The following is a 24310-nucleotide window of genomic DNA, read 5'->3' on the forward strand; positions in this document are numbered from 1 at the left end:
CTAATACTTTTGTCAGTTAATAATATGACTTTATGTGTTTTATATCATTTATGTGATTATTTTAAAGAGCCTTTTTAAATGTAAATAATTGTGTCTATCCTTGAATCCCTTAACTACTCAAGGTTGATAGAGGTCAGGGGTATTCAAGTAAAGTTTCAAGAGGTCCAGTCTTTATAGTTTCTTCCAAAGGAGGTCCGGACAAAATGTTTTTTGAAAATAAATAACTATTTAATTAATTTAACCCAGTTGGATATACTGTATAAAAGATATGATCTTTTATCAGGCCATTTTTATTTTCATATATGTATGTATAGGCTCCGTGGCTTTAGGGAAATGCCCTCTTAATAGAAGTCTGATAACCAATAATTGTAAAAAAAACTACTGATAAAATGTAATGGAAAACTTAAAATGATATATAACAATTAAAATCATAGACGGAAAACAGAGTTACTAACTAAATAATCCTTTACATGCCATTGTCACCTTTTCACTTTCATACTAGAATTACTTTTATCTTTAATTAATTTCCCAATTAAAACGTTCAAAATGTGAACCTGCTCGTGAAAACCCAGCAAAGTCCTTCATTAAATCATCCTGCTGAATATTCTGTGAAAATATAACAATATTGACTGAATAATGCCAAAATCTTGAATGCTTGAAATGAATCATTGATGCTTGTTGTCTAATACTCAACTGGATTATGAGATGTCAGTCTGGGTTTTCAAATGTTTACATGCCGATCAATAATGCTAAAGCTAAATGTAGATAAAGCGTTATGGTTAAAAGAATATCACAAATCTGGTTGAAAGGTAGGAAACATATAGCAGACATTAAACAGACTGACGGATACAAATACTTTAATATTTGCTGTTGTGTGTCCATTTACCTGCAATAGATAAATGACATAAATGTTCCTGTGAACGCGTGTGATGTGATTCTCTGTTGTGAAGAGGTGCGGCTCTATTCAAAACAACCAAAATAGCCAAAAGTTGAAATGTTTTATGAAGCTGTCTGGCAGTCCGGATGGAACGAAGCAAAGGTCCAGACCGCGGTCCGCCTATTGAGGATGACTGACATAGAGAGTAATGAAATACTTTTTGGAGAAAGTCCTTTGTACAGTAATCTAATTACACTATTGAATATGTCATTAGTATCTAGTAATTCATTACTTTTACCAGTAACTTGCCCTTCACAGACAAGGCTTAGCTTTAAACATGACTGTGCCTTAGTTAAATTAGGATATTTAAGTTGCTTTTATTAACATGCCTAAGATAAAAACATGACATGTGCGCACATTGAGACAAAACAATGGCACTCACATATTTTAAGATATTTCAGGGCAAGTTATTTAATTTCAGAAAGCTCAATCATTTATTTTAGTCTGAAGCCTTGTCTGTGAAACCGGGCATATTTCCCCAGCCCACAAATAACGTCCCAATAATGAATTTCTCTTTATCTTCGATGTAACATTTGATATATTTCATTGTATTCTACTTGCTGCCAACTATAATAAAATGAAACACTGCAGAGTCCATTAACTTCTTGAATTAAAATACAGTCCTTGATATAAATAAAGAGCACGCTGTCTGTTATATAAACACACACACATTTCTAGATTTTTTTTAAATATTGTTCTGTACGATTGGACCTCAATTTTGGTCCCAACGGTGACACGAGTCCCCATGAGTTGGTGTGCATTCATGTTTAGGTCCCCATCGGGGTATACAAACAAGACACACACACTCATGCTGGATATGCAGCCATGCACGTCTGAATCATTCTAGATTGTAAAAATCTGTCCTAGAATATATGAGTCACAGGCAAGAAGAATCTCCTTCAGATTACAGCTGAACACACAGAAATTGAAACACAATCTGTCTGTTTGTTCGGCGGTTTTATCACAAACACCATCAGCAGATGAGGCTGAATCAGCATCTCACAGACGCTGGAATGAGCTGCAACTCTTGGCGTCGCTTCATCTGCTCTAATGCCAACACGCCAACAAGAACAGAGCTGTGATATCCAAGGCACTGCCAACAGATCAGATGTGATCGGGTACAGACACACAGAACACACTCATGCTGTTGTGAGGTGTTTTATATTCTTACATAAGACACGTGGTGTGATTATATATACAGTGTGCGTGTTCAGAGAGAAAGAAAGTTTGAGAAACACTGCATTAAAGCACCACATTACATTCTCAAGACAGCCATTAGATTCAGAGCTGGTGGGCAGAGACACAAACCCACACACAGGAAGTCATTATTCTGTCTTCCTGTCTACAGGCCACACAAACACACACACAGACAGAGCACTCTAACTAATGATAATGCACACAGGACACTGAGCTCTTGGAAGAGGAAGTCTTGAAACTCCATTTATATATAAAACTTTCTGGACAATAGATAGGGTGCTAGAAAATAATCTGACTTCGGGACAATTCTGCAGATATTTCAGGCCTGCTACTGTATAAGAACCTTATTCAGGTGTGCTATATTAGTATAGCTCTTTTTAAATTCATTTTTCTCTTAAATATACTTCAAATTAAACTTAAGTACACTTGACTTGTACCGACAGAAAAGTCTAGCTTGTTGAGATATACTTCTACTAATTCGACTACAAGTACACTTAAAGCAGGGGTTCTCAACCTTTTTGACTCCAAGTCCCCCCTGTATTCTAAAATATTCAAAGACGCCCCTCCCACTCATAAAAACTCAATTTCTACCCAATAAATATTTTAGAGCTTGACATTAATGGTGAAATCATTTACTCATTATAAAACTGACCAAATAATGTGACATATTTCTAAATGTATTTCTACTCTCTTAGTCATCTTGAGGCCCCCTTGGAAGTCACCTGGGGTCCCCTTGTGGCCAACGGCCCCCCTGTTGAGAACCACTGACTTTAAGGTATATTTCAAGTATGTTTTACCTTAATAGAAACAGAAGTTTACTGAAAATAGAAAAATCTAATCAACAAAAGGACACAAAGCTAACAACTGAAATGATGGAGAAATATCATTTTAATGTAACAGTGAGTGCAGATCAAGGACGGTGGATGTGAAATGGAGGGGATCACTCTTCTTTTCTAAGGATTCACACGGTTATTTAATACTTGTGACAGTTTTATATTGAAGTGAACTTACGGAATAAGTACAAGTACACTGATGTTAGTATACTTACTACTAGGGCTGTGGAGAAACAAAGTTACATATTTAAAATACAAAATTTGAGTAAATCATTCATTAAAGTTTAAATGAGTAGTAATCCAATTACAGCTACATCCCAAAAAAGATTTTAGATAACTGGTTATTCTCTAACTGCAAAACCATTATAAAAAGTTTCACACCACTTAGAGAATAATTCTAGCAAAATAAAAGGGATCTGGGTTCACAGAAATTGCATGCTAATATTATTTAGTACTGTTCTGAATAAGTGTGATAGTTGTTTGTGAGTTTCTTGTTTAAGTAATTTTTAGGTATAGGTAAAACTTTTTGTCTCACAGTTCTGACTTTTTCTCACAATTGTGAGTTTATAAATCATAATTCTGATTTATTTTTCTAGAATTTTGTTTTATGAGGAAAAACTGTAAAACTGATGTTGTTTAAATAATAAACAGAGGAAAGTCAAGTCCTCTGTCTGATGAACCCTTTGTTGTCGACCTCAAAAGCATTTAGATTAAGAATTTGTGTAATCTAATGAAATACGTTACAGATTACTTTTTAAAGCATGTGTTTTGTAATCTGTAGTGAAATACATTTGAGCCCAGTCCTGCTTACTACATAAAGTAACCCAAACTTAACTTGAAGTATGATTCTTGTGAGGTTAGATTGAGCTATTTCTTCACTGCAGCCCTACAGAAGCCTCGATGTTCTGAAGAAGACAATGAGATGAAATGTGTTTTTTTGCTGCAGTGTTGTGTTGTTCCCCCTCAAGTGATTGTTTAATGATTTCATCTGTCATAACATGAGGTTCAGCGTTAATGAGTCCACACAGATGTCATGCTAACACTGCATCTACACAATATGATGATGTTTCAATGCCCACCGCACAACACACAACATGCTAAAGAAATCTGTCCGTGTAGACACACAACCACACACATCTTCAGGTCCTAAACTTCTACTGCGACTCGTTTGGACATTCCGTCATATTTTGGCAAACTCAGAATATGTCATTAGAATAAACAGTTCTTTACTAATAACAATCAAGGGCACAATCGGCCCTCAGGCACAAACAGTGTGGTACTGATGCATGATGGGTAACCTGCAGTGAAGACCAAAGAGACCAAACAGCATCAACACGGAGGAAACATCTTAAATTCAATTCTGTGACACAACTACTGAACCTACAGTCATCTGCAGAAACTCGCAGGATGCTGACGTGTGTCACTTTACATGGACGTTATGTGAACCATTAAAATAATGCCACAAAACGGACTGTGATTTTTTTTTAAGTTTCACAATTCTAAGATCCATTGTTTCCCATCTTAGAAATCTTTTTTTATTTCTTGAACTGTGTCAGTAACAAAAATAAATCAAAGACAGAAGGAACATCTTGAAATGCGTCCGAGTTAATCCTCTAAAGTGTAAGATCCTGAAGACATAAAGTCTGAAACATCTCGGCGTCCCAGGAGCTAAAAACCATGTGCTGAGGAATCTGCTGATGATCAATACAACCGTCTGCAGAAAACAACCAGACGGCGGTCTCAAACGGGTCCTTTTCTTCAAGCGTAGTCCATTCAGGGGACTGCCATTATCAATATAAAGAATCATCACTGCTTTTTATGAATAAAACAAACCATCTACAGTTATAAAAATGAAAGTTTGAGTATTATTCTTTAAAATCAGTTTACAGAAAATAAATAAATCACAGTCAAAGATGTGCGTCTATCAACTATTTTAACACATCTTAGAATGTGAGATTTGAAAACTGTCTGGAAATCTTTTATTTTCTCAAGTCCTTTTTGGTAGCTATGAAAATACTTGACGTTTAAACCACAAGTAAATCCTGATCTCCTGGTGTGTAAAACCAGAGGAACAACAGAATATGAATGATAATCTTCTGTCATTGATCTTTAATATTGTGAGGAACATATGTAAGAACTTAAAATATTCATATATATATATATATATACTAAATCAATAATCAATATTAAATTCCTAAAAGGCTTCTTTAATACATTTCATATATTAATCTTCTATGTGCTGAATCTTCTGAAGTCAACGGATGACTGAAATTTAAGCCAGAAGAAAGTCAGTCATATGGCTTATGAAACACATACAGTAGCTATAATAAAGAATCCACAACACTTTGAATAAAGTATTACACAAGTGTCCAGATATAAATCTATAAATCTGAGTGTTTACTGTAATTACTATGATGAATACAGCTCATTGTTTTGTGCTCGTGAGGGATGAATACAGTTTAATGGCTCGCTTTCAGAACGCTCACGCTTTAATATGTGTGAGACCACCGTAAATGTGCTTATTTTCTCTCTGTATTTATAAGAATTTAAATGTCAGGAAGGACACCGGCAGCGCTGGATTTGTGTGCCATTAAGTCAAAAACACAGTCTATGTTTAACTTAAACATTATGTCCACATTTAACACTTCCGAGGAAAAGCACGAGCAGAGCGCTATTCCTCTTTAATTCACTCTTTAGGTGTCAAAGAATTCCACAAACATTTAAAGAATTGACTTCTTTCACTGAGAAGTAAAATGGCTCAGGAGAATCAAGTGAAAGTGTACTTGTGTGAACACATGAAGAGTCTGGAGGTGTGAAATGAAAGTAGATTGTAGAGGTGAAATCATATGTGATGAGAAATGTTTGAGTTCATATTGAGATCTTCACTTTTGATTGCAGACGAGACGAATCTGAGCTCAGTTTGACACACCGTTGACGTCTCTTCTCAAACTCTCATGACAGACACATTTGTGACATTTATGACTCTTTACTCAGGAGAAATATCTGAGACACACATGAGACGCTCTTAATTTAATCTCATTGATATGTAAAATAAATAATTGAGATATACAAGAGATCTCGTCTGTGATTTCCTATGGGGAAGTGCAGTTTGACAGAGAGATGGAGGTTGTCTCATTTCAAATGTGATGCTGTTTGTCACAAACATACAAGAGAAGGTGAAAGAAAGCAAGATCTGAGAAGTGTGTGTGTCATAAGACTCCACACTGATTGAATTAGTAAAACCGATTCACTGTAGTAGAAGGAAGTTTGTGCGCCATTTTGCTTTTCCATTATTCACACACACACACAAACACACACACACACACACACACACACACACACACAACAGTGAGACAGGGGCGGACACAGGTTCCGTAGGGCCCCTGCACAACCAGGGGCCCCCTTGAGTACCAAATGAAAAACACTATTGTAAACAAGACACTATTTTTGTAACTTGCGGATTCAAATTTAGAGGAATCATTTGGAAATGTTCTTTATAATTCTTAATATATTCAATTGCTTTTAGATACTCGGATATCATGAAGTGAGTGGCAGGTAATGACATGTGCATGATTTGCTGATATGTGTCTTAACACATGACCATGGCTTTAAAACGGAGCTATCCGTCTTGCCGGAGAAAAAAAGGGCAACAACACGAAGCAAAAGAACAGGACGGCATGTGTTTCTTTTTATTTAATTTCAATTAACTGTACAAAATCGCCTCACAAGTTTGCTAAGGGCCCCTAGACGTCTAGAATCGACACTGGACAAGAGTCACTGCTCATGACAACACATAGCTCTAGAGAAAAATAACGCGAGTGACTCATGACTCCAGCGGCACCATTAACACATCATTCATTTATGATCTTTGTACAGTATTTATCCATTAAACATCACCGCTGTGCACCGGCCTGTTCCTCCTGGACTCTTTCAGAAACACAACATCTGAGACTCATGTGTCACCTTGAGTTGACAGATGCCCCATCTGAGTGAAATAAAACTGTTTCATTCACAAATATCATATCTGTGTGAAAAGATTGTTATGAATTGCATTTGTTCTGTAATTTAGAACTGTGTGCACAGCAAAACCATTGAATGTGCTAAACTAACCAGTGCACATTAATCTTTTATACCAATAGATTTCCTTGACGATGAAGTGGGTTTTTACTGTTGCTGAAATATACATCAAACTCACAGCAGATCAGTGAACCAAGACATGCGGAACACAAATGCTTTAAGAATGGGCCGACTCAAGCCATTATGAGCTACCTTATAATAATAATAAAGACAAACACACTATAAAATAAAGCACTGACAACACAAGGGAGAGAGAACACAGTGCTCAGGTGAACAAGGACAGACTGAAGTTTACTGTCAGACCAACTCTATATACACTCTTAATAAAAGGAGCTTCAAAAGGTTCTTCAATGCCATCCCTTTGGTTCCACAAAGAACTGTTTCACAAAAAGCTTTTTTGTGGCAAACAAGGTTCTTCAGATTATAAAAAAGTAAGGAAGAGATGGTTCTTTAAAGAACCTTTGGCTGAATGGTTCAGCAAATGGTTCTGCTATGGCATCGCTGTAAAGACAGAGCCTTTACATTTAAGAGTGTAGAAGATCCATTTTTGATTCCACAAAGAACCATTTAGTCAAAGGTTCTTAAAAGAACCATCTCTTTCTTACCTTTCCATAATCTGAAGAACTATTTTTTGTCACAAAGAAAGAACCTTTAGTGAAACAGAAAGGTTCTTAGGGTGTTAAAGGGTCTTTGTGGAACCTTTTAGACAAAAGTGTTCTTCTATGGCATCAAAGAGTGTAAACAACTTTGATCAACTAAAATCCTAAAATAAAGAGAAACACAAAATCCAGATCCATTCTCAGAGCCGCTCTGAAGACGACGACATCACCACTCAAACACAGTTATTCAGCAGAATCAGCCAGTAAAACTGCCATCATAAGGTGATGATGGACACATGATGATGTCACCCACAGCGTGTGGAAACCCCTTCATCTCTCTCACGGAAACACACATTCATCTAAATGAGAAGGTATTACACATACAGCGTGGAAAATAAGTATTTGACACACCAGCATTTTTATCAGTAAGGGAAATTCTGATTTCCACCAGATGTAGCCATCAAGCCAAATATTGAATTCATACAAAGAAATCAGAACATGTAAGTATACAAGTTGAGTCATAATAAATAAAGTGAAATGACACACGGAATAAGTATTGAACACATGAAGATAACAAGGTGCAAAATGGCAGAGAAAGCCAGGAGATCACCTGAAATCTGTCAGTATTGAGAGAGAAACCCTGCCCCCTATCAGTACTAATTAATATCAACTGCTTTAGTCCTAATTGAGGGCCTATACAGGCTTCTCATTACCTAGGAGGCACACAGGAAAGACTTCATGATGGGTAAAAGTAAAGAACTCGCTGTAGATCTTTGTAATATTATCGTTGAAAAGCATTTTGATGGAAATGGTTATAGGCGCATTTCCAGAATGCTGAATGTTCCTGTGAGCACTGTGGTGGCCATAATCTGGAAATGGAAAGAGCATCAGTTCACCGGCCACGATCAGGTGCTCCACGTAAGATCCCTGTCCGAGGAGTCCAAAGAATAATCAGGACAGTTCTCCAAGAGCCAAGAACCACTCGGGCAGAACTTCAGGAAGACCTTGCATCAGCAGGTACTGTTGTTTCAAAGAAAACTATAAGCAATGCACTGAACCGCCATGGCATCCATGCACGCTCACCACGCAAGACTCCATTGCTGAACAAAAAGCATGTTGAGGCTCGGTTAAAGTTTGCGAAAGAGCATTTGGAGAAGCCTGTGGATTATTACTATTTGGCAGTCATTCTACACACCATGTTTGGAGAAGAAATGGCACTGCCCACCACCCCAAGAACATCATACCAACAGTTAAGTTTGGGGGTGGAAGCATCATGGTTTGGGGCTGCTTTTCAGCAAGGGGTACTGGCAGACTTCATATTATTGAAGGCAGGATGAATGGAGAAATGTACTGGGACATTCTGGATACAAATCTGCTGCCATCTACCAGAAAGCTGAAAATGAAAAGTGGGTGGACATTTCAGCAAGATAATGATCCCAAACACAAGGCCAAGGACACAATGAATGGCCCAGTCAATCACCTGGCCTAAATCCCATAGAAAATCTATGGAGAGAACTGAAGATCAAAGTTCATAAAAGAGGCCCAAGGAACCTTCAAGATTTAAAGACCATTTGTGTGGAAGAATGGGCCAGAATCCCTCCTGAGCAATAAAAACAACTGGTCTCTCCATACAAGAGGCGTCTAGAAGCTGTAATCACCAACAATGGCTTTTTCTACAAAGTATTAAATAAAGTGTGTAGAATACTTATTCCGTGTGTCATTTTACTTTATTTATTATGACTCAACTTGTATACTTAAAGGTTCTGATTTCTTTGTATGAATTCAATATTTGGCTTGATGGCTACATCTGGTGAAAATTGTGTCAATAGGCCACTTACAAATCCCCTTACTGATAAAAGTGCTGATGTGTCAAATACTTATTTTTCACGCTGTATCTGATGTTTTATTCCAAAGCTAATCGTAATACATGACTAACCCAAAACACAATGGAATCTATCTTTAGTCCTCCAGCTATTTCTGCATATACTTGTTCTGTTTTGTGTGCAGATTTTCTATCCCGGATGACCTGCTACATTTGTCTACACATGCAGAACAGAGCACACTGCACAAAAAACTCTATCCCATAATGCAACACATTTAATGTGACCTTTTATTCTCGATCCGGAGAGACAGATGTTTTTAATTCCATTTTACAAGGCTGGAATACAAATACAAAAAATAACTGGATACCACTCCCAGAGTTCTAGCAAACAGTATTTATGATGTATTTACACATACTACTTTCAAAATCACAAGGCAAAATACAATGCCCAAAAATAACAGCCAGAATTGAATTGAATTGAATTGAACTTTCACAACATGTACTCATTAACATGAATCATCAGTGAATCAATTCATCACTACCCTGAACAAAATGTGGAGAAACCTCAGAATAACATGAAAACAGAAGCTGCTGTGTAAATAAATGTACTGTTGTTATCGTGATATGTTACCGGCTGGCTAGTTGCCACACGAGGAAAAACTGGAAATGAAATGTGAATTTGAAATATTTCATTAATATTTTTACCGAATGCAGACCTTCCGTGAGGAAACGATGTTCAAATGTCATGAACAGGCAATTTGGTTCAATCATTTGTAAATATAATGTCTTATATGTTATTAAAAGATACATTTATATTTAATATAAAAACCTGTGAAAAATGATTTGGTGCGTTATTAGTGTGTTATACCGTGTGGTTATTAGTTTTGAGAGGATGTTATCTGGAATAACAAACCTGCAAACGTCACGATTGGCCAATCAGAATCAAGCATTCCAACGAGCCGTGTAATAAATAGTAATATATATAGTATACACTGTAGAAAAAATGAAGTATAGTTTGTTTGTGGTTTGGCACTCCACTGTCATGGTTTCGGTCTTGTCTAGGTGTTATCTGAGGTGTGTTTATGTTTTTGTCGAGCACGTGTGCTCCGTTGTTTGACGGCGGGCCAACGCGTTCAGTGTCTACGTCATTCGCCCCGCCCTCGTGTTTCCCCCTCACCGGTGATTCACCTATTCATCACACTCGCACCTGTTACCCATTCCCCCCTTTTAGTTTGACTCATTCCCGTAATCACCCCACACCGGCTACCGATTCCCACTCAGTAGGTTCCTCCTTATTACCCCTCTGTTTCTCTCCTCCTGTGTCTGACCGTTGCATGTTTTAGCGCCAGTTCAGACTGAACTAGGTCTAGTGAGTCTAGCCTATGGAACCTTGTTATTGCCCTTGTCTTGTCTCAGCTCTCTTGTCAATGTTAGAGGTTTTACCTCACCTAGTATCTCTTGCTGCCTTGTTTTGTCACCTTCGCTTCCAACCCCTGCTGGCGTCCCGGACTGCTCTCATCACCCTCTACAGACACACCGTCGCTCATCTGCGGAGGTTGTGGGACTTTGTGCCTTTGATTTTGTCTCTCTGGTGGACGCCTTGTTCCCACCGTAAATTGGATTACTGTGGTGTCTGTGCTTTCGACTGTAATTTGCTACTCTCAATAAACTTCAACTTCTTTTCCTTCAGGTAAAGAGGTCGCGTTAACCAAAATTCTCCGTCATTGACAGATATTTTTAACAGTGACTGAAAAATCTATAGGTTTCTGTCATTTTAACAGATTACAATAAGGACAATTTGTAATTTCCCGTTTTATAATTTCCTTTCATTATAAGTGGCAGAAGGTAGATTACTACACCTGCCCTGAACGCAACATGAACGGACGTGTGTTTCCCATTCATTAGCTTTCTTTAATGTCTGGTGCGTTTTGGAAAACACAAACTGTCAGTGGAGATAATATTATGCCTGAAACATTAAATATATCAATGAATATAAACCACAACGGCTTTATTGGGCCTTGAGTTGGGCACTGTGTGATGACGTCACGAACATGCTAATTGGAACGTAACACCACTTTGCACCACAGTGATGGGTAATAATAGATTACAGCGATTTTTTACGAGCCTGCAAGTCTATCACAACCTCTGAGCTCAACTGTATTTCAAATAAAACATGTTTATGATGATTACATATTTATAAGAAATGCACATTGTGTAGATGTTAACATCTGTGTGCATGTGTGTGTCCGGCTTCACATCTTCATTAAATCTCAGAGTGAGTTTTTCTTTGTCTTGTTCTTCCCCTCATTAGGTTTCAATCCATTGCTCTCTCTCTCTCTCTCTCTCTCAGGAGACTAACACGCATGCTTTTAAAGTAGTATAAAAATAAATAACCCATGACAATTGAGTAAAATACAATGTGTAGAGCATAAAGTATATAAGTATGCATGTGGTCGCACAAGTATAGATCACCATCAGCCAGAAAATGAAGCATCGCATTAATAATGATGAGAGAATACAGTGTCTATACGGTCATATACTGTCAACAAACTCCATCATGAATGAGGAACACACAGCTCTGCATCATCACCCTGATCTATTATTCATGTCAAGAGAGAAACGAGGAATGAGAGGTGAAGGAAGCACTTACAACACCAGGGGAGAGATCTGCAGCGTTATTAAAGAAATATGAAATCCCTCCACGTTACAGTGAAGTATTGTGTCTCAGCTCATGCGTGTTTGATTTCATTAAGAAGATGTGAGGGGTCGGCATGCGCTGCGGTCTACAGCGTGTGATTCAGCCGCAGGGAGCGTCAGTCTACATCATTTCTTTAACCAGGTCAACATGAGCTTCTGCTCTTCTAACATAATGTCCTGAGCCATGATGTCATCCGCTATTTGTTCTGAGCGAGAGCTTCAAAAACAAGCTCTAATCTCTCAACACTCTCACATGCAGTGGATTCACATTAAAGCTATAGTTCATTAGAGGAATTAATCATTTTATTATCACCATTTACTCACAAACATGTTGTTTCAAACCAATAAAATGTTTTTTCTGTCACAAGCCAAAGGAGATGTTAGCGCAGTTCTATTGTGTGTGGCAGGTGAAGTGAGCACAGGTGTGAGGAACCAACCCAAATACAAGTCATTATTCACTGATAATCTCTGTTGTCACATTCACTTAAAGGGACAGTAAATTCTCTCATCATTTTCTCTCTCTCATGTGGTTATGAATCTGTACGTGAGTCTTCTTCAGTGAAACACAACAGCAGATGTTTTGAGAAATATCTCAGTGGTTTTGTGTTCATCTAATGGATGTCAATGGAGTTCAGTGTTGTTTGATGATCAACATTCTTCAAAATAACTTCTGTTGAAGAAAGAAACTCACACAGGTCTGACATGACGATAAATAAATGATGAAAGAATTATAATTTTTGAGTAAACTGTTTCTTTAAATGCATTACACATGATATCATTATCTTTTCACTGTCGTATAGAATAGAGAACCATCAACATCTTTCTCTTTGTGTTTAACAGAATAAAAAAACACTGTATTTGGAAGAATACAAGCATGTTGTTTTCTCGTTATGACTCAAACCAGCAGAACTAAGAGACTCTCTCTCTCTCTCTCTCTCTCTCTCTCTCTCTCTCTCTCATGTGTGTGTCATGAGGAGGACCCAGTTTTGTCTACACAGCATCAAAGAGGTCGTGTGCATGACGTCACATAAACCCACCGCTCCTGTAGAACTAACACATCGATTATAAATGTGAGAATCTTCTGGAGCGGTTGTGAGAAAGCAGACTGGCAGAGAAATTCAACCTGATGTCTGTCTCAAAGAATTACTGAGCTTAATAATATTATCCCCTTACAATATATCTCAACATTAGTGAAATGTATTCACTGACAATGCATTTATTCCTCTTGGTTAATGCTCATGTATAATTTGACTATTATTCTTTTTTACCTGATGTTAATGCGCACAACCTTTAATACGAAGATGCTACGCAGAACTTTATCAAGATGAATACAAACGTATGTCATTTGACATTTAGTCATTTAGCAGACACCTATGCATAATCTAATACAAAACATTATGGTCAAGAGTTACGGATCAGTTCTCAGCATTTCGTCCGATTGTATGAAGCATTTGACTTCTTAACCGAAATCATTGACATGAAACCCTGACTTCACTTTGTCCTGTAAATAAAGACGGCGGCACAGAAATGATTTTCACATTCATTACAGAAGCAGTGAAGTGATTTCAGTCCATACTGTAACTAACTGGGCCATCAGAGACGCCTCCACCCAGCACAGGGTTTTATCATATGAAATAACTCATCAGGTTTCATCAGAACAACTGAAGAGTTCCAGTTGAATTCATGCGAGTGCTGTAATACTGCTTTATAATTCCCCGGATTCCTCAAATCCTCGCTAATGAACCAATTAAACGGCACATGATTTTAATTGGCTGATTTGTATTCCTAAAAATCTCTATGTTTGGGTCCTGATGTGGTGACAGACAAAAGATGGAAAAATTTTGTGGCAGTGTATTTTCAACAAAAGCAAGTTTGACAGACAATACGACAGCAGCGATTCCTATAATCATCTCAGTTTTACAATCTGGCTTTTTTAGAATAAAGCCGTCACAGACCGTTCCACACATAAAGCAGAAATGCACGAGAATACGAACATGCATGTTTAATTATTTAGGATCACAAGAGCATTTCATTTGACACACACACATAACCGAGAGGCAAATACCATCGAGACAAACGGAAACTATTCTGTGAATTTGTGTCTACATATGATTACGAGAGTTCATCAAGCCAAACTGCAGTTTGTGTGATACTGATGAACTGCACATGTATGTGATGTGCGTGCACGTGCATTAACAGTGGTGCTGATGTTGAGACTGACCATCCTCTTTGTCGTCGAACACCGGTCTCTTGGACGAACTGTTGGCGCCCATCCTCTTCTTCCACTTGCCCCAGTGAAACATTGATGATCTGATCTCATTCCTTTCAGTCCCACTGAAACTGATGCGTGATGCCTCTAAAACACGAGCATCTGTGATCAACACTGAAGATCCGGTCCGATCCGATCCGATCTCTGCTGCACTTTATTTATTCACACACTAGAGAGAAACCCGAAGATGAATGTGTCTCGTGCTACTGAACCACGAGCTGCAGCTCTTGATGATGTGTTCAGCTTGAGTGTATCAGCCTCTCTCTCTCTCTCTCTGTGTGTCTCTCTCTCTCTCTGGGTCTCTCTCTCTCTCTCTCTACCTGGGTGTCTCTCTCTCTCTCTGCCCCTTCCTCCTCCTCCTCTCTCTGTGCATCTCTCTTTCTCTCTGTGAAGTAAATAATGTCAATATGAAGATTTTGGTTGCAAAACGAGTTTTTTATTGTGCACTCCAATTAATCGATCTAGAGTTTGTTTGTTTTGATTTCAGCCATAATAACTAAACAAACACAGCTAACTAACACAATAAAAACATGATAACATAATACAAAACAGGATATTTTAATTGGCTTTAAAAACTGAGTTATTCAATTCAATTTTATTTATATAGCGCTTTTCACAATTTGCATTGTTCCAAAGCAGCTTTTATCTCATTTTTGAACCAAACTCTTCATATGTTCTTCTTCCCATAACATCTCATTAACTGGTTTTATTTGTAATAATAATAATAATAGGATTCTTTGCAAAAAATTTATTTTTATTTAAGGCAAGACAATAATGCACAATATATGACTTAAAAAGCGGAAGTACAACGAATTCGTTAAGCGACTGTAACATCCTCCATAACGATCTTTCTGGGAGATTCGTATTTACGAGTTCCAGTCAATTCAAGTGAATCTGGTCGGAGCAACATGGCGAGGTTCTGTTTGATAAGATAATCGATTAGCGTGTTAGAGGAATCGAAGGGTCAATGTTTACCAGAGCAAAATAATACACCATATTCGTGAAATAATCCATATAAGCATTCATGTTGTATCCGTAACATCAATTTGCATTTATGTGAACACACATTAGGAAATAATGTACGTGTTTCACTCTAAAACTGTTAGCAAGTATATTAACAATTGATTAAAACGACATTTGATTTGAGGCGTGAACATACTAATAAAATCCATATCAGTTTACGCTCCGTGTATTTTTCAAGCGCGTGCGGATGTTTGGGCCCCGCCGAGCACCGTAGTTTCACTTTCACGCGCAGTCTCTATGGTAACGACTAACATCGCAGCTGACTGCGCGTGTATCGTTTTGAAACGCAGTAAGAGAAAGAGAGAATGCATAAACTTATTTTAAACAACGTCCGCTTTGTAAAAGCCATTAAGAAATGATCCATTACACACCAGAAGAAAGTCATGAACGATGTCCGATCGTGAAGAAGAAGAAGAGCATCCAGACGTGTTTTATCTGAGCAGAAGAGGTTTGATAGAAATATCAGAGTTTGTTTTAAACACGACACATGTAAAGGTCAGTAGAGTTGACTTTACTCTTCAACAGTTTGTGCTCATATTTCCCTTAATGCGTGTTTCCTGTGACGTGTGTGTTGTTGTAGAGTTTATATCTGGAAGGTAATGAAATCACTCGCGTTCCCGAGCACATCTTCAGCTCTCTGCCATCTTTAGTGTGGTTGGATTTGAGAAATAATGAACTCACTAATCTTCCTGCAGGTGTTGGACATCACAGGTGAGAGTACAGCTGCAGAAAGAGAAATATTCTCAGTTTGAAGAGACTTTATCCAACTTCATATTTAACATTTAGAAAATGATCAGAATTTTCATTACTGAAAACATTACAATTTAATCTTTTAAATACGTCAAAGACTGCAAAACAAGGTCTTTATTATTTATTTGTCTACAAGATGCCTGAAAACGTTACTTTTGGAGGGCAACCCAATAACTGAACTACCTCCAGAACTGGGTGAGTACAAATGTGCAGGTTTTCCTGGGACCAACAAAAAGCACAAATGTTAGAGTCAATTATACAAAATCACTGTGTTAATATTTATAAATCGATAAATATCAAGTTTTATTGCTACATACATAAAATTGAAATGGATTGTTTTGATTCGCTAACACTTAACACTAAGGTTTTATTCACTAACATTGGTTAATACATTAGCGAACATGATTTGAAAAAGATACAAACATATATTTACAGTAGAGCTGTCAAACAATTAATCGATATAAAATTAAAGTTTGTGTGTACACATGTCTGTGTACTTTTCATATTAATTTAGTTTTTATAAACACATACATATTTTGGAAATATAATATGTATATATTTGTATTTACCAGTAATTAAAAAGTTAATTTTTAATATTTGATATTTTATTAAATTATAAGCCCTTACACGTACATTTATATAATACAAAATGAATATGCACTGTATACAGACATATATTACGTAAACACAAACATGGAATGTGATTTATCACAATTAATCGTTTGACAGCCCTGATTTACAGTATTAAACATGTTTTCGTAATGAATGTTAATATTCACTGTTTACGGTTTACAAATCTCTATTATTTGTAAAGTTAAATAAGATTTATTGTTGAAGTAACTTCAATACATACATTTGAATTGGAAATGTGACTCTTCAGGTAAATGCATACAACATAACTTTACAAAAACGATATATTGTCTTTATAATGTCACACATACTGTTTATCAAAACTATACTGATGAATGTATGGTTTAGGAAGGGTGTCCCTCACATTTGGGGTCTTTGGCATCATAAAGTTTGAAACCCTGTTCTAGAAGATGTGAAAGACGTGTTTGTTTATTGCAGTGAGACATGTCCTCTCTCTCTGCCCACCGCAGGTAATGTAATCACACTGAAAGCCCTGAGTCTGAGGAACTGCCCTCTCACGTTCCCACCTCCCTATATCGTGAATCAGGGGCTGGCAAAGATTCTCCACTATCTGCGCAGCACCACAGCTGAACCACAACTAGGTGAGGTTATAAACCTGAGAGTGAGGTGTGTAGATGTGTGCGTGTTGTGCTTCGCCATCTGTGGCTTTGCATTAAAAGCATGGCCTGCCTCAAAAATAGCTCCTTGCCCTGGTTCTGCTTGGCTGGTGTGAGTTCTGTTCCCCTGGAGACGCATGCATGCCGCTCAGCTGGATTCTTGCGCAGCACGACGCCTGCATATTCAGTCCAATGGAAACGATCAATAACCCATGACACAGCACGTGGTCAATAGACATCTAGACCAAGAAGAAATAAACGCAGCTCTAAATGAATCAAGTGTGACTGCGGAAGGATACTAACATCTTAATGACATCTCAAATGTAAATCATATTTCAGACAGAAGTCTTGCCTGACTTTCAGTGTGTGGCCAGTAAAGTTTGTTGTGTAATATGCCCTACTTGACCATGCAAAGGGTGTTTTTTGCACATTGTACCTGCTGGGGTTTCAGATTGGTCGTTCTGCGATTCCTCAAAGTCAAAACAGCCCACTAAAAAAAAGGCACTGTTGTATATGGGTTAATACTCACAAAGGCTCAATGCTTGTGTCATATCTCAAAGTATTCACATGTAAAAGTGAGATGATGCGTTTTATTCAGATGTTCCTGCGGTGGAGAAGCTGCAGTTGTCTGATCTGAGTGACCTCAGTCTGGATCTGTGTGAAGAAGCAGCCGATGACGCAGACGTCCGGCACTTTCAGGAGCTTCGGCACAGGATGGTCCAGATGGAGAGGGCTGATTTAGAACAGCCCGGAACATCCGAGGGCGACAGAGGAGCTGGACCTCTCGTCCTCCCCACCATCAGGTACCGGGATTCAATCAGCGAGATTATATAAATGATTATAAAACGCATGACAGTAGGGTACATTTCACTGAAAATAGAGATATAACCCATGTGATGTATTAATGTTTGAAATTCTTTTTTATTCAAAATAAAAGTGTGTGTGTGCGTGCATCACAACTGTCCCCATAATTGAAAGTGCTAACTCAACAAACTAAATGTTTATGTATTACAAATGTAAAAATTATGTGATATCTAGAATAGAAGAAAATGATCACTAGCTCAGTATAATAAAACCTTAGCCTAATAAAATGTGTGTGTGTGTGTGTTACACTAGAGGCTGTACCTGTAGATTCAAGAGGGAACAAGCATGTCACATCAGACATGATATCCATCTGTCTTCCAGGACTAAAGCCGTCACGAGAGGCATTTGCTCAGAAACCCCGAGCTGGAGCAGAACTGATGAGATCAGACTGGCAGCCACGAGAGAACTGAAGGAGAAACAGTGGATTCATGAGGAAAGAAAGAGGTGTGTTTACAACTTCATTCTAGAGTTCATTCTTGAAAAACTCTAGGACTTCTACCAGATGTAGAATAAAGCATTAGGTAGTCACCGGTCACCAAAACAAAACTACTTCATTCCAATGAAACCACACTTTGTGTGAGGATTAAAGAGCAGACAAAACATTTTAAGACAATATCGGGAAAAAAACGTCCTGCTCCACATATTTAGACTAGAAACCTCGATCTGTTGGTCATACAATGCTCATGTGAATGTACTCTCCTGTAGTGCACGTGTTGCGTGATGTAATCTTGATGAATCACACACCCAGTTGACATGTTTGTGTATAAAACACAGAGCCCATGAGCGGCTGTGGAGTCACAGAAACAAGAGCCACAGAGTCACAGAGCAGCACACCAGAAGAACCACACAGGTACAGACAAATCAACACACATCAAACACTCTTCAGCATGTCTGCTGGCAGAATGAAGTCATGCTGTACGCTTAACAAAAATAAATATACTTCAAGATCATTTAGTAAGGTTTACAGAGGTAAAGTTCATTTAGTACACTTGCAATATCAATGTAGGAGTAGTATACTTGTAGCAGGTGTACTATTTCAATAATGCTCGGGACTAAATTGGCCCACCTTTAGTTATGAATGTAACATTTTAAGTATAGCTGTACACAACTAGTTTACACATATGTTTTATATACTAACGGTGAACTTGTAGGTAGGGATGCTCCGATCCGATATTCGTATCGGGTATCGGCGTCGATACGTAATAAAATTCTAGATCGGGTATCGGTGCAATTTGTCACCGATACCCGATCTGACATAAAATTTGTGCTAGACGATGTAAAAGTTCATGGAGACACCGGCGCTTAAACTCTCTCGTGGGCGGCTGCGCATTGCGCAACGTGCGACATCATACGCTAGCAACGTGTGACATCATACGCTAGCAACGTGCGCCATCATACGCTAGCAACGTGCTCTGTACGTAGTGCACGTGAACAAGTGAACATATAGCAGCGAACAGCATGGAGCGAGCCAAAATATCTGTCATTTGGAGTTATTTTACAACAGCTACGCCAATAAGTTCCACCGCTTTCATTGTTATGGATGGGCAACCGCTGTCCGTCGTTGCGAATAATGGCTTCAGACTCCTTATAAACCACCTGGAGCCGCAGTACGACACGCCGAAGCGTAAATATTTAACTCTACCTTGAACTGTACCGAAAAGTCAAAAAGCAAACACATATCCGAAAAAATTAAAGATGTCAATGCGGTGAGTTTTACAACAGATATCTGGAGCTGCGACGTGTCGCTTTTAAGTTTAACCGCACACTGGTTGGATGAGAAATTTGTGCCACAAAATGCCACGTTAAATGCAACAAACATGTGCAGTTTTACTCAGCTAGGGAAGCTAGCGGTTTATTCATCTGTTTCTGTGTTGGATGTTACATTTTATTTTCACTAAACTTTAGTTTAGTTAAGTGGACTTTGCTTTAGTGACTAAAGCATTAAAAAGATCTGATTCATGTTACTTTGAATATCTAAAGCAGTAAAGCTATTACTTTTTTGCTCAATTTCAGCAGCTTTTTTTTGCGAATTGATTTTTTAATTATTTTTGCACTTTCTTAAAAATTATTAAGAGATTTTGTTTCCATTTATTTATACCCGTTTATCAAGCTAGTGAAGCTGTTGTTTTATTCAGATGCTTTAATTTTGAATGTCTTTTGTCCAAAGATAGTGAACACTTTTGTTTTATTTTTCATTTGTTTTGCACCGGTGCTGGTTTAATAAACTATTTACTAAATTTGTGAATCATTAGTTTGTTATTTTGTTTTACGGGGTCAGGAAATTTATGTTAAGTCGAGCCTGATGTCTTGCACAGCAATGCACATAGTTTATTAAGTAATTGTGCACTTTAAAATTTTTACCTTAGTATCGGATCGGTACTCGGTATCGGCCGATACTGAATCTCAGGTATCGGAATCGGTATCGGAAGCAAAAAAGGTGGATCGGAGCATCCCTACTTGTAGGTGTACTTAGTTTACTACAGCACATTCTCAGCTGATGAAAGCACAATGACCTGAAGTATACCCTTATGGGCTTGCTTAAACCAGGACTAGGCTTTAGTTAAATAAGGTGATTTAAGTTGTTTTTCAAAACATAAATTACAAAAAAACATTACTGGTGTGCATCTTGAGGAAAAACACAGATATATTTTAAGATATGTGTGTGCAATTAACACGACTTGTCAGTTTTCTTTAGGTGAGCTGCACATCATACTTACAGTTTACTCTCTCTATTGTAGTCGAGACCAAGACAAGCACTCTCTAAATTCATCAACCCTAAAAAGACATAATTAAATAGTTGTGGCAATTCATTGAGCAGAGTTTTATGTTTAGGGATCTTCTTTTTTTTTTTAGACGATATATACAAACACTGAGGAGAGGAAGTTAACTTTACATTCAAAGCTTATTTTCTATGTTTTATCACCCATATATCACATCACAATTTTTGTGCAAGTAAAAATGCCAAAAAGGTAACAGATAAACGTAGAAAGCACATAAATACCCAAGATATACAGCGGTCTGTCTCACTGAACCGCATGATGGGGTTCACAGCAACAGCTTCCAAATGCAAAGACCTTTACATGCTTTATTTATGAAGAAATTATTTAAGGAAAAGCCCATACCTGTCCATAAAAACAGCTTTTGATTCGACTGTCCTATTGCTTTTGGTCCCGTGATAAAAAGGGGGAGCTTCATATTAAAGAACTAATTCCTAAACCCACCAGCTAATCTGGATGTGAATACACTCTGAATAAAGCTGAGTGTGCACTTTAAGACAATATTCATTATAAAACTGTAACTTAACAATTAAGTGATTGTCTTATTTTTTTAAATAGAATAAGACGAGACCGAGACCAACTGCAGTTGAAACTGAGACAAGACCATGAAAACAGTCTTAATTCCAGTCTCGAGTACCCCGACACTATGTGTTATATTTTCTTGGAGCACTTTAAATACACTAAAGTTTTTTCTAAATAAAGCTCTAATGACGATCTTGTTGTCACCAGCACATCACTTGTGTGTTATAGGATCGATCGTCTGCTCATCTGACCTGAGACATCACCGTTTTTCCTGGATTCCAGTGAAATGAGGTACAGGCACGCGTCCAGATACCTTCAGATCTGTGTTATACTGACATCTTGTGGTGGATTGTGAAAGTTGAAGAACGACGAGAATTGTGCCGATAGGATCACGGGTTTGAACACACAAACGAAGAATGAAGTCACTTTGGATAAAAACACGTGAACATGTCTACTTTGTTCCTGATTCGTTGCAATCATTACTGTAATCTGTTTGATGGTTTTAGTAGTTCCGTTACAGTCATGCTTCATAATTCCTCATGATGACAATAAATACTTTTTGAAATCTGACCATCAAGTAACCAAAGCTGAAATGTTTTTATTAGGCTGTTCACGTATAAAGTGATCATTATACAGTGAGACGGGTGTGTCTGTTCAGTTCTGATTGAGCTAAACATTGTGTCTGAAGGTGTTTAGGCGGTGAATTAGGTAAATGATTGATAAATGAGCCGACTCTTTAGTCCAGATTTAAACTGACCGAGTGTATTAGGTTCATACAGTCACCATTTTTAATAAACAACAAATATAGTAAATAGGATTTTCATGGGATAGATCAGCCACAAATGCTGTCATTTTATTGACTTCTTTTGGATGTACACAAAACCACTGAGAAGTCAATTGGTACATTCTTCTAAATATCTTCTTTTGTGTTCTCCAGAGGAAAGTAATTCATACAGGTTTGACATGACATGAAGGTGAAAATAAGTGATGACATCATTTTCTTTCGTGTTAAAGGAATTAACATTTCTGTATAAATCTCTTTGTTCTGTTGAACACAAAGAATGATACTGTATTTGGAAACCTTAGCAAAGTACTTTCTGGAAAAATTAAAATGGTAGTCAAAGGTGGCCCAGAACTATTTGCTTTACTAAATTCTTCAAAATATCTCATTTTTTGTTCAACAGAACAAAGACTGCGACCAGATGGCGGCATTGTGCAATTAGACTGCATTTTTCTTAATAGTTGCATCAATGCGACTGATCAATATATAATTTTTCACATTATGAATTTAATGAACAAAATTTTATATTGCGAGAGTGGACAATACTAGAAAGCATACAAAATGTTAGACATAACGGTAAACACTTGTGAGTTCACTATTGATAAAAGCCAAACGTGAATCAATGCAGCTTTCGTGACGAAAAATCACTTAAAACCTGAAGGGCTGATTGAGATTTGAGCGCTTACAGGGAGTCAGAGCGCACGCAGAATACTAAACTGAGTTTAGTATTTAACACAAAATTCTCAGATTAACAAGAATCCTTGTAAAAGTAGTCAGTTGCGTGAACGTAAATGGATGCATGTCGCAGTAGACCTATATTAGATCCGCTAGCTCTTAAAGGGGCAGGAGCATTAAAAACATCTCTGTTTATTATCTTCATCCATTTTTTTATTAAAATTAAAATCTGAAGCATAATCCTGATGCATCATAATTAATTTATTCCAGCATGTATGGCTATATTCATTTTAACGTACACAATTTATTCTACACAAATTGGGGGAGGAACAATTTAGATTTTTCAATGAACCTAACCTGCATGTCTTTGGACTGTGGAAGGAAACTGGAGTTCCCGGAGTAAACCCACGCGGACACAGGGAGAACATGCAAACTCCAGCCGAACCGGGGATCTTTTTGCTGTGAGACAACAGTGCAAACCACAGAGCCACTGCGCCGCCCGCAACAGAATTTAACTAGTTTAACTAGTACACTTTACATTACCTTTAAACCAGCGCAACAAAATGATTTAAGTTCTAAAAGCTAACTGACACTGATCTAATAAACAGCAAAAACACCAACACAGTCTTCACATGCCAACCCACTTAAAGCCAAATCACACTGATCCAAGGAATGCCTACAAATACCAACATTCTAAAAGTGAATTCGCACTGATCCAACAAAGGCCAAAATACACAGACTAACGCCAACGTTCTAAAACTTGAACTGATCAAATGATTGCAAAAAAAACACCAACTAATGTCTACAAATGCCACAGTCTAAAAACTACCTCACATTTATCAAAAAACACCATGCCTACGTTCTTAAAGCTTATTCACATTGATCATTATTAACATACCTACCAAATCGTGTTAAACAATTACGTAACCAGTACGTTTATATTAGTGTACTTACAGAAAATATGCATACTCAATAAAATTAACTTTTACCTATGCCTAGTAAAATGACTTGTTCTAGAGATTTAAGTCTCTCTAGAATACATCAACACACATAACCTTGATATGTCGTAATCGCTTCCAGACTTTGCTGAAGAAGGTCCTAACATTTTCTACCGCATTTTGCAAACTCACCACAAGGAAGTGGTTCCTTGCTCTCTGTGATACCTCCGGGGCTGTAAAAACTACAGGAAACAAAATGAACATTCTTACAAAATTGAACACACCTTGAATTGTGATCTTCA

At 37.6% G+C, this 24310-nt stretch overlaps 1 protein-coding gene across 4 annotated transcripts; it reads left to right on the top strand.

Annotated features, from left to right (window-relative positions):
- Window positions 1-15629: 15629 nt before the first annotated feature.
- LOC306903332 (leucine-rich repeat-containing protein 27-like) lies at window positions 15630-22193 on the top strand. 4 transcript variants are annotated; one of them, XM_079472406.1, is made up of 8 exons: window positions 15630-15949; window positions 16035-16165; window positions 16341-16399; window positions 17305-17436; window positions 18050-18254; window positions 18637-18759; window positions 19090-19165; window positions 21843-22193. In XM_079472406.1, exons 1-8 carry the CDS (start codon window positions 15845-15847, stop codon window positions 21867-21869), a joined length of 858 nt encoding a protein of 285 aa, XP_079328532.1. In that variant the 5' UTR covers window positions 15630-15844; the 3' UTR covers window positions 21870-22193. The 4 variants fall into 4 exon arrangements, with proteins under 4 accessions (XP_079328532.1, XP_079328533.1, XP_079328531.1 ...); XM_079472405.1 differs by having other exon boundaries at window positions 15685-15949; window positions 18568-18759; window positions 21843-22183; XM_079472407.1 differs by lacking the exon at window positions 19090-19165 and having other exon boundaries at window positions 15655-15949; window positions 18568-18759; window positions 21843-21905.
- The last annotated feature ends 2117 nt before the right edge of the window (window positions 22194-24310 follow it).

Source organism: Barbatula barbatula (genome assembly GCF_947034865.1).
Source record: "Barbatula barbatula genome assembly, chromosome: 14".
Taxonomy (NCBI): domain Eukaryota; kingdom Metazoa; phylum Chordata; class Actinopteri; order Cypriniformes; family Nemacheilidae; genus Barbatula; species Barbatula barbatula.

Excerpts from the sequence above, each read along its gene's own strand:
- LOC306903332 (XM_079472405.1), top strand. The coding sequence starts at position 15,845 with ATGTCCGATCGTGAAGAAGAAGAAGAGCATCCAGACGTGTTTTATCTG. Across the intron at positions 18,255-18,567 it reads CTCGTCCTCCCCACCATCAG|AGGCTGTACCTGTAGATTCA; the intron begins GTACCGGGATTC and ends GTGTTACACTAG. Across the intron at positions 18,760-19,089 it reads ATTCATGAGGAAAGAAAGAG|AGCCCATGAGCGGCTGTGGA; the intron begins GTGTGTTTACAA and ends TATAAAACACAG.